This window comes from Entelurus aequoreus, linkage group LG20 (genome assembly GCF_033978785.1).
Source record: "Entelurus aequoreus isolate RoL-2023_Sb linkage group LG20, RoL_Eaeq_v1.1, whole genome shotgun sequence".
In the NCBI taxonomy this organism is placed as follows: domain Eukaryota; kingdom Metazoa; phylum Chordata; class Actinopteri; order Syngnathiformes; family Syngnathidae; genus Entelurus; species Entelurus aequoreus.
Genome location: NC_084750.1, coordinates 10,393,010 through 10,405,509, shown reverse-complemented (window position 1 = coordinate 10,405,509; position 12,500 = coordinate 10,393,010). Strand labels below are relative to the sequence as shown.

At 35.9% G+C, this 12,500-nt stretch overlaps 1 protein-coding gene across 2 annotated transcripts in view; it reads left to right on the top strand.

The window, feature by feature from the left end:
- LOC133635910 (KH domain-containing, RNA-binding, signal transduction-associated protein 3-like) overlaps positions 1–12,500 on the top strand; it is a 340,548-nt gene that overhangs the window by 225,468 nt on the left and 102,580 nt on the right. For both annotated transcript variants that reach the window (XM_062029365.1, XM_062029366.1), the window contains exon 5: positions 10,677–10,823. In XM_062029365.1, coding sequence (XP_061885349.1) covers positions 10,677–10,823 — 147 coding nt within the window. The remainder of the gene's footprint in view (positions 1–10,676; positions 10,824–12,500) is intronic.

Genomic DNA, 12,500 nt, shown 5'->3' with positions numbered 1-12,500 from the left:
ATGATTTGTATGAAATGTAGCACAGCATTCACTTATATGACCCAATGCAAACAACCTTCCCGAATCATGGTGCAAAAAAAAAAAAAGTTGAACCAACACAAAATGCCAACTGACATGGTCACACAGACCAGAATACAACAGAATGACCACCTAACATGATTTGTATGAAATGTAGCACAGCATTCACTTATATGACCCAATGCAAACAACCTTCCCGAATCATGGTGCAAAAAAAAGAAAAAAGTTGAACCAACACAAAATGCCGACAGACATGGTCACACACAACACAATATGACACAATGACCACCTAACATGATTTGTATGAAATGTAGCACAGCATTCACTTATATGACCCAATGCAAACAACCTTCCCTTATCATGGTGCAAAAAAAAACAAAAAGTTGAACCAACACAAAATGCCAACAGACATGGTCCACACAGACCAGAATACAACACAATGACAACTTAACAAGCTTTGTATGAAATGTAGCACAGCATTCACTTATACGACCCAATGTAAACAACCTTCCCGAATCATGGTGCAAAAAAAAAAAAGTCAAACCAACACAAAATGCCAACAGACATGGTCACACAGACCAGAATACACACAATGACCACCTAACATGCTGTGTATGAAATGTAGCACAGCATTCACTTATATGACCCAATGCAATCAACCTTCCCGGATCATGGTGCAAAGAAAAAAAAAAGTCGAACCAACAAAAAAATGCCAATTGACATGGTCACACAGACCCGAATACAACACAATGACCACCTAACATGCTTTGTATGAAATGTAGCACAGCATTCACTTATACGACCCAATGCAAACAACCTTCCCGAATCATGGTGCAAACAAAAAAAAAGTCGAACCAACACAAAATGCCAACAGACATGGTCACACAGACCAGAATACAACACAATGACCACCTAACATGCTGTGTATGAAATGTAGCACAGCATTCACTTATATGACCCAATGCAAACAACCTTCCCGAATCATGGTGCAAAAAAAAAAAAAAAGTCGAACAACACAAAATGCCACAGACATGGTCACACAGACCAGAATACAACACAATGACCACCTAACATGCTGTGTATGAAATGTAGCACAGCATTCACTTATATGACCCAATGCAAACAACCTTCCCGAATCATGGTGCAAACAAAAAAAAAGTCAAACCAACACAAAATGCCAACTGACATGGTCACACAGACCAGAATACAACATAATGACCACCTAACATGCTTTGTATGAAATGTAGCACAGCATTCACTTATATGACCCAATGCAAAAGACCCTTCCCGAATCATGGTGCAAAAAAAAAAAAAAAGTCGAACCAGCACAAAATGCCAACAGACGTGGTCACACAGACCAGAATACAACACAATGACCACCTAACATGCTTTGTATGAAATGTAGCACAGCATTCACTTATACGACCCAATGCAAACAACCTTCCCGAATCATGGTGCAAACAAAAAAAAAGTCAAACCAACACAAAATGCCAACAGACATGGTCACACACAACACTATATGACACAATGAACACTTCATATGCTTTGTATGAAATGTAGCACAGCATTCACTTATATGACCCGATGCAAACAACCTTCCCGAATCATGGTGCAAACAAAAAAAAAGTCGAACCAACACAAAATGCCAACAGACATGGTCATGCACAACACAATATGACACAATGACCACTTCACATGCTTTGTATGAAATGTAGCACAGCATTCACTTATATGACCCAATGCAAACAACCTTCCCGAATCATGGTGCAAAAAAAAAAGTCGAACCAACACAAAATGCCAATTGACATGGTCACACAGACCCGAATACAACACAATGACCACCTAACATGCTTTGTATGAAATGTAGCACAGCATTCACTTATACGACCCAATGCAAACAACCTTCCCGAATCATGGTGCAAACAAAAAAAAAGTCGAACCAACACAAAATGCCAACAGACATGGTCACACAGACCAGAATACAACACAATGACCACCTAACATGCTGTGTATGAAATGTAGCACAGCATTCACTTATATGACCCAATGCAAACAACCTTCCCGAATCATGGTGCAAAAAAAAAAAAAAAGTCGAACCAACACAAAATGCCACAGACATGGTCACACAGACCAGAATACAACACAATGACCACCTAACATGCTGTGTATGAAATGTAGCACAGCATTCACTTATATGACCCAATTCAAACAACCTTCCCGAATCATGGTGCAAACAAAAAAAAGTCAAACCAACACAAAATGCCAACTCACATGGTCACACAGACCAGAATACAACATAATGACCACCTAACATGCTTTGTATGAAATGTAGCACAGCATTCACTTATATGACCCAATGCAAAAGACCCTTCCCGAATCATGGTGCAAAAAAAAAAAAAGTCGAACCAACACAAATGCCAACAGACGTGGTCACACAGACCAGAATACAACACAATGACCACCTAACATGCTTTGTATGAAATGTAGCACAGCATTCACTTATACGACCCAATGCAAACAACCTTCCCGAATCATGGTGCAAACAAAAAAAAAGTCAAACCAACACAAAATGCCAACAGACATGGTCACACACAACACTATATGACACAATGAACACTTCATATGCTTTGTATGAAATGTAGCACAGCATTCACTTATATGACCCAATGCAAACAACCTTCCCGAATCATGGTGCAAACAAAAAAAAAGTCGAACCAACACAAAATGCCAACAGACATGGTCATGCACAACACAATATGACACAATGACCACTTCACATGCTTTGTATGAAATGTAGCACAGCATTCACTTATATGACCCAATGCAAACAACCTTCCCGAATCATGGTGCAAAAAAAAAAGTTGAACCAACACAAAATGCCAACAGACATGGTCACACAGACCAGAATACAACACAATGACCACCTAACATGCTGTGTATGAAATGTAGCACAGCATTCACTTATATGACCCAATGCAAACAACCTTCCCGAATCATGGTGCAAAAAAAAAAAAAAAGTCGAACCAACACAAAATGCCAACAGACATGGTCACACACAACACAATATGACACAATGACCACTTCACATGCTGTGTATGAAATGTAGCACAGCATTCACTTATATGACCCAATGCAAACAACCTTCCCGAATCATGGTGCAAACAAAAAAAAAGTCAAACCAACACAAAATGCCAACTGACATGGTCACACAGACCAGAATACAACATAATGACCACCTAACATGCTTTGTATGAAATGTAGCACAGCATTCACTTATATGACCCAATGCAAAAGACCCTTCCCGAATCATGGTGCAAAAAAAAAAAAAAAGTCGAACCAACACAAAATGCCAACAGACATGGTCACACAGACCAGAATACAACACAATGACCACCTAACATGCTTTGTATGAAATGTGGCACAGCATTCACTTATACGACCCAATGCAAACAACCTTCCCGAATCATGGTGCGAACAAAAAAAAAGTCAAACCAACACAAAATGCCAACAGACATGGTCACACACAACACAATATGACACAATGAACACTTCATATGCTTTGTATGAAATGTAGCACAGCATTCACTTATATGACCCAATGCAAACAACCTTCCCGAATCATGGTGCAAACAAAAAAAAAGTCGAACCAACACAAAATGCCAACAGACATGGTCATGCACAACACAATATGACACAATGACCACTTCACATGCTTTGTATGAAATGTAGCACAGCATTCACTTATATGACCCAATGCAAACAACCTTCCCGAATCATGGTGCAAAAAAAAAAGTCGAACCAACACAAAATGCCAATTGACATGGTCACACAGACCCGAATACAACACAATGACCACCTAACATGCTTTGTATGAAATGTAGCACAGCATTCACTTATACGACCCAATGCAAACAACCTTCCCGAATCATGGTGCAAACAAAAAAAAAGTCGAACCAACACAAAATGCCAACAGACATGGTCACACAGACCAGAATACAACACAATGACCACCTAACATGCTGTGTATGAAATGTAGCACAGCATTCACTTATATGACCCAATGCAAACAACCTTCCCGAATCATGGTGCAAACAAAAAAAAGTCAAACCAACACAAAATGCCAACTGACATGGTCACACAGACCAGAATACAACATAATGACCACCTAACATGCTTTGTATGAAATGTAGCACAGCATTCACTTATATGACCCAATGCAAAAGACCCTTCCCGAATCATGGTGCAAAAAAAAAAAAAAAGTCGAACCAACACAAAATGCCAACAGACGTGGTCACACAGACCAGAATACAACACAATGACCACCTAACATGCTGTGTATGAAATGTAGCACAGCATTCACTTATATGACCCAATGCAAACAACCTTCCCGAATCATGGTGCAAACAAAAAAAAGTCAAACCAACACAAAATGCCAACTGACATGGTCACACAGACCAGAATACAACATAATGACCACCTAACATGCTTTGTATGAAATGTAGCACAGCATTCACTTATATGACCCAATGCAAAAGACCCTTCCCGAATCATGGTGCAAAAAAAAAAAAAAAGTCGAACCAACACAAAATGCCAACAGACGTGGTCACACAGACCAGAATACAACACAATGACCACCTAACATGCTTTGTATGAAATGTAGCACAGCATTCACTTATACGACCCAATGCAAACAACCTTCCCGAATCATGGTGCAAACAAAAAAAAAGTCAAACCAACACAAAATGCCAACAGACATGGTCACACACAACACTATATGACACAATGAACACTTCATATGCTTTGTATGAAATGTAGCACAGCATTCACTTATATGACCCAATGCAAACAACCTTCCCGAATCATGGTGCAAACAAAAAAAAAGTCGAACCAACACAAAATGCCAACAGACATGGTCATGCACAACACAATATGACACAATGACCACTTCACATGCTTTGTATGAAATGTAGCACAGCATTCACTTATATGACCCAATGCAAACAACCTTCCCGAATCATGGTGCAAAAAAAAAAGTCAAACCAACACAAAATGCCGACAGACATGGTCACACACAACACAATATGACACAATGACCACCTAAAAAATTATTTGTATGAAATGTAGCACAGCATTCACTTATATGACCCAATGCAAACAACCTTCCCGAATCATGGTGCAAACAAAAAAAAAAGTCGAACCAACACAAAATGCCAACAGACATGGTCACACACAACACAATATGACACAATGACCACTTCACATGCTTTGTATGAAATGTAGCACAGCATTCACTTATATGACCCAATGCAAACAACCTTCCCAAAGTACCATTATCACTGAAGGATGAGGAACATGCTTCACTACATACCGTAGGAGGATACAATAGCTCACCAGTGTCACCGCTAATGACGCCATTCCAGAATGTAAACGAATGCCATGGGTGGATCTACACCTGACATCCACTGTAATGATACTAAGTACAGGAGCGTATCTAGTCGATACTACTATGATTACATTGATATTTTTTACCATCACAAAATCTTTTTTACTTCTTTTAAAATTCATATGATGTTTATAAAGTCAGTAAATACGTCCCTGGACACGTGAGGACTTTGAATATGACCAATGTATGATCCTGTAACTACTTGGTATCGACATGATCCATACCTAAATGTGTGGTATCATCCAAAACTAATGTAAAAGTATCAAAGAAGAGAAGAATAAGTGATTATTACATTTGAACAGAAGTGTAGATAGAACATGTTAAAAGAGAAAATAAGCAGATATTAACAGTAAATGAACAAGTGGATTAATAATACATTTTTACAGTTTGTCCCTCATAATGTGTACAAAATAATACATGACACAATATGTTACTGCAGACTAATTAGGAGTCTTTGTTTGTTTACTTACTACTAAAAGACAAGTTGTCTAGTATGTTCAACATTTTATTTAAGGACTAAATTGTTCTTGGATTACGACGTAGCATCGCTGGCCTAAAAATATCATTTTTCAGAAATAAATACATTTTTGAACATTTGGAATCGATTTTTTTTCCTGGGCACCTAATAATAGTATTTCTGTTACGGGACTTTATGCAATATTATGCAATACAAAGTCTTGTACGGGCTAAACTCATCGGCATAAATAAAGCCGTATCGTCAGATTTGAGCATCTTTCATTCACAATGATTGTCTTATTCACCACTGGGTTGCCGTGGCGATTACAAAGATGTTGTTGTTACCATTGGCAGCCAGCGTAGCGTGGAAATACTAATGATTTGCGGACAAATGACGACGTGTGGCAAACAAGACAACAAATACTCCAAATGAGTAACCCGGCTCTTCAAGGGACACGCCCACTAATGACATTAATAACACACGTCATGTTGATTGATCACAATTTGTCTGCATGAGGGCTTCCTAACACACAATCATGACAGGAAGTTCTCCAGGCTGCAGGATCACAAACAATCTGTGTGTCATTCTTTTCTTTGTCATTCGCATCATTTGTTTATGAAAGTAAAACATCAACCGTGTGGTTTCTCTTATTGTACGTACTGTATGTACAAAAGCCAGTAGTGCATATTTTGCGGTCTTGTTTTGAAATAACAATTCCCAGTTTTGAAGTCAGCATGTAAAAAAAACATCATATTTTGTTGTTGTTGTTGTTGTTTCTGCTGACTGGTGTTTTTCCATTTTAAGTAAAAATGTTTCGACTTAGGGTAAAAAAAACAAGAGAAAAAAAGAACACTTTGTTTTTAAATGTCATTGTTTGTGTTTCAAAATAAAATTCAGACCAACCACATTTTTTTTTTTTTTTTCAAGAAATACAACCTTAATTTAAAACATTTTGTAGGCGCGTACAACACTTAAAACCTTTAGCACAGGGGTCACCAATGCGGTGCCCGCGGGCACCAGGTAGCCCGTAAGGACCAGATGAGTAGCCCGCTGGCCTGTTCTACAAATAGCTCAAATAGCAGCACTTACCAGTGAGCTGCCTCTATTTTTTTAAATTGTATTTATTTACTAGCAAGCTGGTCTCGCTTTGCCCGACATTTTTAATTCTAAGAGAGACAAAACTCAAATAAAATTTGAAAATCCAAGAAAATATTTTAAAGACTTGGTCTTCACTTGTTTAAATAAATTCATTAATTTTTTTACTTTGCTTCTTATAACTTTCAGAAAGACAATTTTAGAGAAAAAATATAACCTTAAAAATGATTTTAGGATTTTTAAACACATATACCTTTTTACCTTTTAAATTCCTTCCTCTTCTTTCCTGACAATTTAAACCAATGTTCAAGTAAATGTTTTTTTTTATTGTAAAGAATAATAAATCAATTTTAATATAATTCTTCATTTTAGCTTCTGTTTTTTCGACGAAGAATATATGTGAAATATGTCTTCAAACTTATTATGATTAAAATTAAAAAAAAAATATTCAGGCAAATCTAGAAAATCTGTAGAATCAAATTTAAATCTTATTTCAAAGTCTTTTGAATTTCTTTGAAAAATGTTTGTTCTGGAAAATCTAGAAGAAATAGTGATTTGTCTTTGTTAGAAATATAGCTTGGTCCAATTTGTTATATATTCTAACAAAGTGCAGATTGGATTTTAACCTATTTAAAACATGTCATCAAAATTCTAAAATTAATCTTAATCAGGAAAAATTACTAATGATGTTCCATAAATTATTTTTTTAAATTTTTTCAAAAAGATTCGATTTAGCTAGTTTTTCTCTTCTTTTTTTCGGTTGAATTTTGAATTTTAAAGAGTCGAAATTGAAGATGAACTATGTTTCAAAATTTAATTGTCATTTTTTTCGTGTTTTCTCCTCTTTTAAACCATTCAATTAAGTGTAAATATCATTAATTATTAATAATAACATAGAGTTAAAGGTAAATTGAGCAAATTGGCTATTTCTGGCAATTTATTGAAGTGTGTATCAAACTGGTAGCCCTTCGCATTAATCAGTACCCAAGAAGTAGCTCTTGCTTTCAAAAAGGTTGGTGACCCCTGCTTTAGCATGTGTGGAATTAAATGATGGAACGGTTTAAGCAAAGAAATCGAAAAAAGCACCAATATGATTCACAAACAATAATTATGATGAACATCTTCAAGCCTTTTTTTTTTCTTTTGAGATAAATATTATTTATGTGTTTAATATTTGTTTACTTACTTCTGGTATATTATTTATGTATTCACTGTTCTGTTGCAGAGAACAAGGCAATGGGATCAAATTGCTCTGGTATGAAAAGGAGTAGGATTCAATAAACTCAGCTTCTTCCTACTCCTTTTCGGAGGTGCTGCAATGATCAAGTGTAAATATGTGATGATTACATTTAGAGATGTCCGATAAAGGCTTTTTGCTGATATCCGATATTCCATATATATATATATATATATATATATATATATATATATATATATATATATATATATATATATATATACATATATATATATATATATATATATATATATATATATATATATACATATATATATATATATATATATATATATATATATATATATATACATATATATATATATATATATATATATATATATATATATATATATATATATATATATATATATATATATATATATATATATATATATATATTCCAACTCTTATTATATATCTTATTATCTTATTATATTATTATATATCTTATTATCTTATTATATATTATTATCTTATTATATATATATATTTAATTACCGATACCGATATCAACCGATACCGATATATACAGTCGTGGAATTAACACATTATTATGCCTAATTTGGACAACCAGGTATGGTGAAGATAAGGTCCTTTTTTTAAAAATAATAAAATAAAATAAGATAAATAAATTAAAAACATTTTCTTGAATATAAAAGAAAGTAAAACAATATAAAAACAGTTACATAGAAACTAGTAATGAATGAAAATGAGTAAAATTAAGTGTTAAAGGTTAGTACTATTAGTGGAGCAGCAGCACGCACAATCATGTGTGCTTACGGACTGTATCCCTTGCAGACTGTATTGATATATATTGATATATAATGTAGGAAGCAGAATATCAATAACAGAAAAAAACAAACCTTTTGTGTGAATGAGTGTAAATGGGGGGAGGGAGGTTTTTTGGGTTGGTGCACTAATTGTAAGTGTATCTTGTGTTTTTTATGTGGATTTAATAAATAAATAAAATAAAAATAAAAAATAAAAAACGATACCGATAATAAAAAAACCGATATCAATATTTTTCCATATTACATTTTAAAGCATCCATCTCTAATTACATTGCATCTCATGCAAGTTCCAAATAAACTGGAACTGAACTGAACTTCTATTGATGAAATCAAAATGCAATGCCAAGATGACACACTAACCCAGGGGTCACCAACCTTTTTGAAAGCAAGAGCTACTTCTTGGGTAGTGATTAATGCGAAGGGCTACCAGTTTGATACACATTGCCAGAAATAGCCAATTTGCTCAATTTACCTTTAACTCTATGTTATTACTAATAATTAATGATATTTACACTTAATTGAACGGTTTAAAAGAGGAGAAAACACGAAAAAAAACGACAATTAAATTTTGAAACATAGTTTATTTTCAATTTCGACTCTTTAAAATTCAAAATTCAACCGAAAAAAAGAAGAGAAAAACTAGCTAATTCGAATCTTTTTATGGAACATCATTAGTAATTTTTCCTGATTAAGATTAATTTTAGAATTTTGATGACATGTTTTAAATAGGTTAAAATCCAATCTACACTTCGTTAGAATATATAACAAATTGGACCAAGCTATATTTCTAACAAAGACAAATCATTATTTCTTCTAGATTTTCCAGAACAAAAATTTTAAAAGAAATTCAAAAGACTTTGAAATAAGATTTAAATTTGATTCTACAGATTTTCTAGATTTGCCAGAATAATTTTTTGAATTTTAATCATAATAAGTTTGAAGAAATATTTCACAAATATTCTTCATCGAAAAAACAGAAGCTAAAATGAAGAATTAAATTAAAATGTATTTATTATTCTTTACAATAAAAAAAATAAATTTACTTGAACATTGATTTAAATTGTCAGGAAAGAAAAGGAAGGAATTTAAAAGGTAAAAAGGTTGTATTTTTTTCTCTAAAATTGTCTTTCTGAAAGTTATAAGAAGCAAAGTAAAAAAAATTAATGAATTTATTTAAACAAGTGAAGACCAAGTATTTAAAATATTTTCTTGGATTTTCAAATTCTATTTGAGTTTTGTCTCTCTTAGAATTATAAATGTCGGGCAAAGCGAGACCAGCTTGCTAGTAAATAAATAAAATTTAAAAAATAGAGGCAGCTCACTGGTAAGTGCTGCTATTTGAGCTATTTTTAGAACAGGCCAGCGGGCTACTCATCTGGTCCTTACGGGCACCGCGTTGGTGACCCCTGCACTAACCCTTTTGCAGCATTTCTCTCTTGCACTTGTTTAGTCCTGCATGGTTTTATGGCTTTTGGATCCTTTCTCCGTTTGTCTGCCACTTATCTGACAAAGGGCGACTACAGGGAGAATAATAATAATAATAATAATAATAATAATAATGGCAAAACCTCTTTATGGCGGTTCTGCTGACAAGACGAGGAGCCAGAACTGACCCTTCTTTTGTCCCGTCAGGAAGAGGAACTGCGGCAGGGCGGCGAGGCCAAGTACCATCACCTGAACGAGGACCTGCACGTCCTCATCGAGGTGTTCGCGCCGCCGGCCGAGGCCTACGCCAGGATGGGCCACGCTTTGGAGGAGATCAAGAAGTTCCTCATACCGGTACGACACACCCACGTGTTGTTGACTCTCCTCCATTTATTATAGATGCTCCCTGCAAAGCTCCACTCATTTGCATCTGGTTAATTATCCGCAGGAACACTGTTGCCATGGACGACGCGCATACGCTTGACACGCACGCTTTTGTGAATGAAGACTTTCATACTCCCGTGTAATGAGGCGTTTACACGGGAAGACAAACCGAGGTCTTCATATTCGTCGATGTGTCTATAGCAGTGTTTTTTAACAGTCTTGTTGGAGATTATTTAGCTTCACCTATTTGGGTTAAAAATATATAGTAATTATAATCCACAAATAATGCGCCGTTGTTGAGTGTTGGTGCTGTGTAGAGCTCAGCAGAGTAACCGTGTAATACTCTTCCATATCAGTAGGTGGCAGCCGGTAGCTAATTGCTTTCGTGTGAGACAACGATGGTTTGTCGTAATCTTAATATGCAGACGACAGCGGGAGGCAGGGTGCAGGTAAAAAGGTACCTATGTCAGGACGGGGTTTTCTCCCGAAATGCAGACGGACGACTCCGGGCGAAAGCGTGAGTGAGGTAGGAACATGATTTAATCATCAAAACTCAAAGAGGTAAAGAAAAAAACCGGAAAACAAGCCAAACGTGCTGATCGCACTTGGAGCCAAAGCTAACACTTAGCATAGACTACGGACGAGGAATACTCACGAAACTGTGGCATGAAACGAACTAATCTTACGTAGACAAAGGCATGAAGCAAACATCGACGCCAGTCCGACTGACTGGCAGAGGCAAGCTTAAATAATGCCTCTGATTAGTGCTCGGGTAGCAGGGGAGCGGGCGAACACTAATCAGAGACAGGTGAACACAATGAGCAACCATGGCAACCAAAACAATCTCAGAGGTGCACAAACAGGAACTAACGGAGTCCAAAACTAACAGAACATAGCAAAACATGATCCGGATCACGGATCATGACAATCTAACGCCTAAACCAAAAATAAACAAAAGGTGAGTGCCCCTAAGAAAAGGCATTAAAGCTTATGGATGGACCAAACTAAAACTCAACTGGCTACAAAGCCAACAAAAACAGAATGCTGGACGACAGCAAAGACTTACTGCGGAGCAGAGACGGCGTCCACAATGTACATCCCGTACATGACATGACGATCAACAATGTCCACACAAAAAAAGATAGCAACAACTGAAATATTCTTGATTGCTAAAACAAAGCAGGAAGACGTGAAACTGCTACAGGAAAATACCAAAAAAAACAGGAAAAGACACCAAAATAGGAGCACAAGACAAGAACTTGATTGATTGAAACTTTTATTAGTAGATTGCACAGTACAGTACATATTCCGTACAATTGACCACTAAATGGTAACACCCCAATAAGTTTTTCAACGTGTTTAAGTCGGGGTCCACGTTAATCAATTCATGGTAACTAAAACACTACGCACGGGAAAACAGCAAAAAAGTCCAAATAAGTCAGGGCGTGATGTGACAGGTGGTGACAGTACACCTACTTTGAGGCAAGACCTATATTGATGCATGCTTGGTTATGCTTTAAAGCAGATCTGGGGCCACATCCGACCCTTTGTGCGTCCCTGTCCGGCCCGCGTGAGGCCAATCATAAATTACAAAATTAATTTTAAAAAGTATCTATGTGGAGTGTGCGATACAACGGTGCTGCTTTT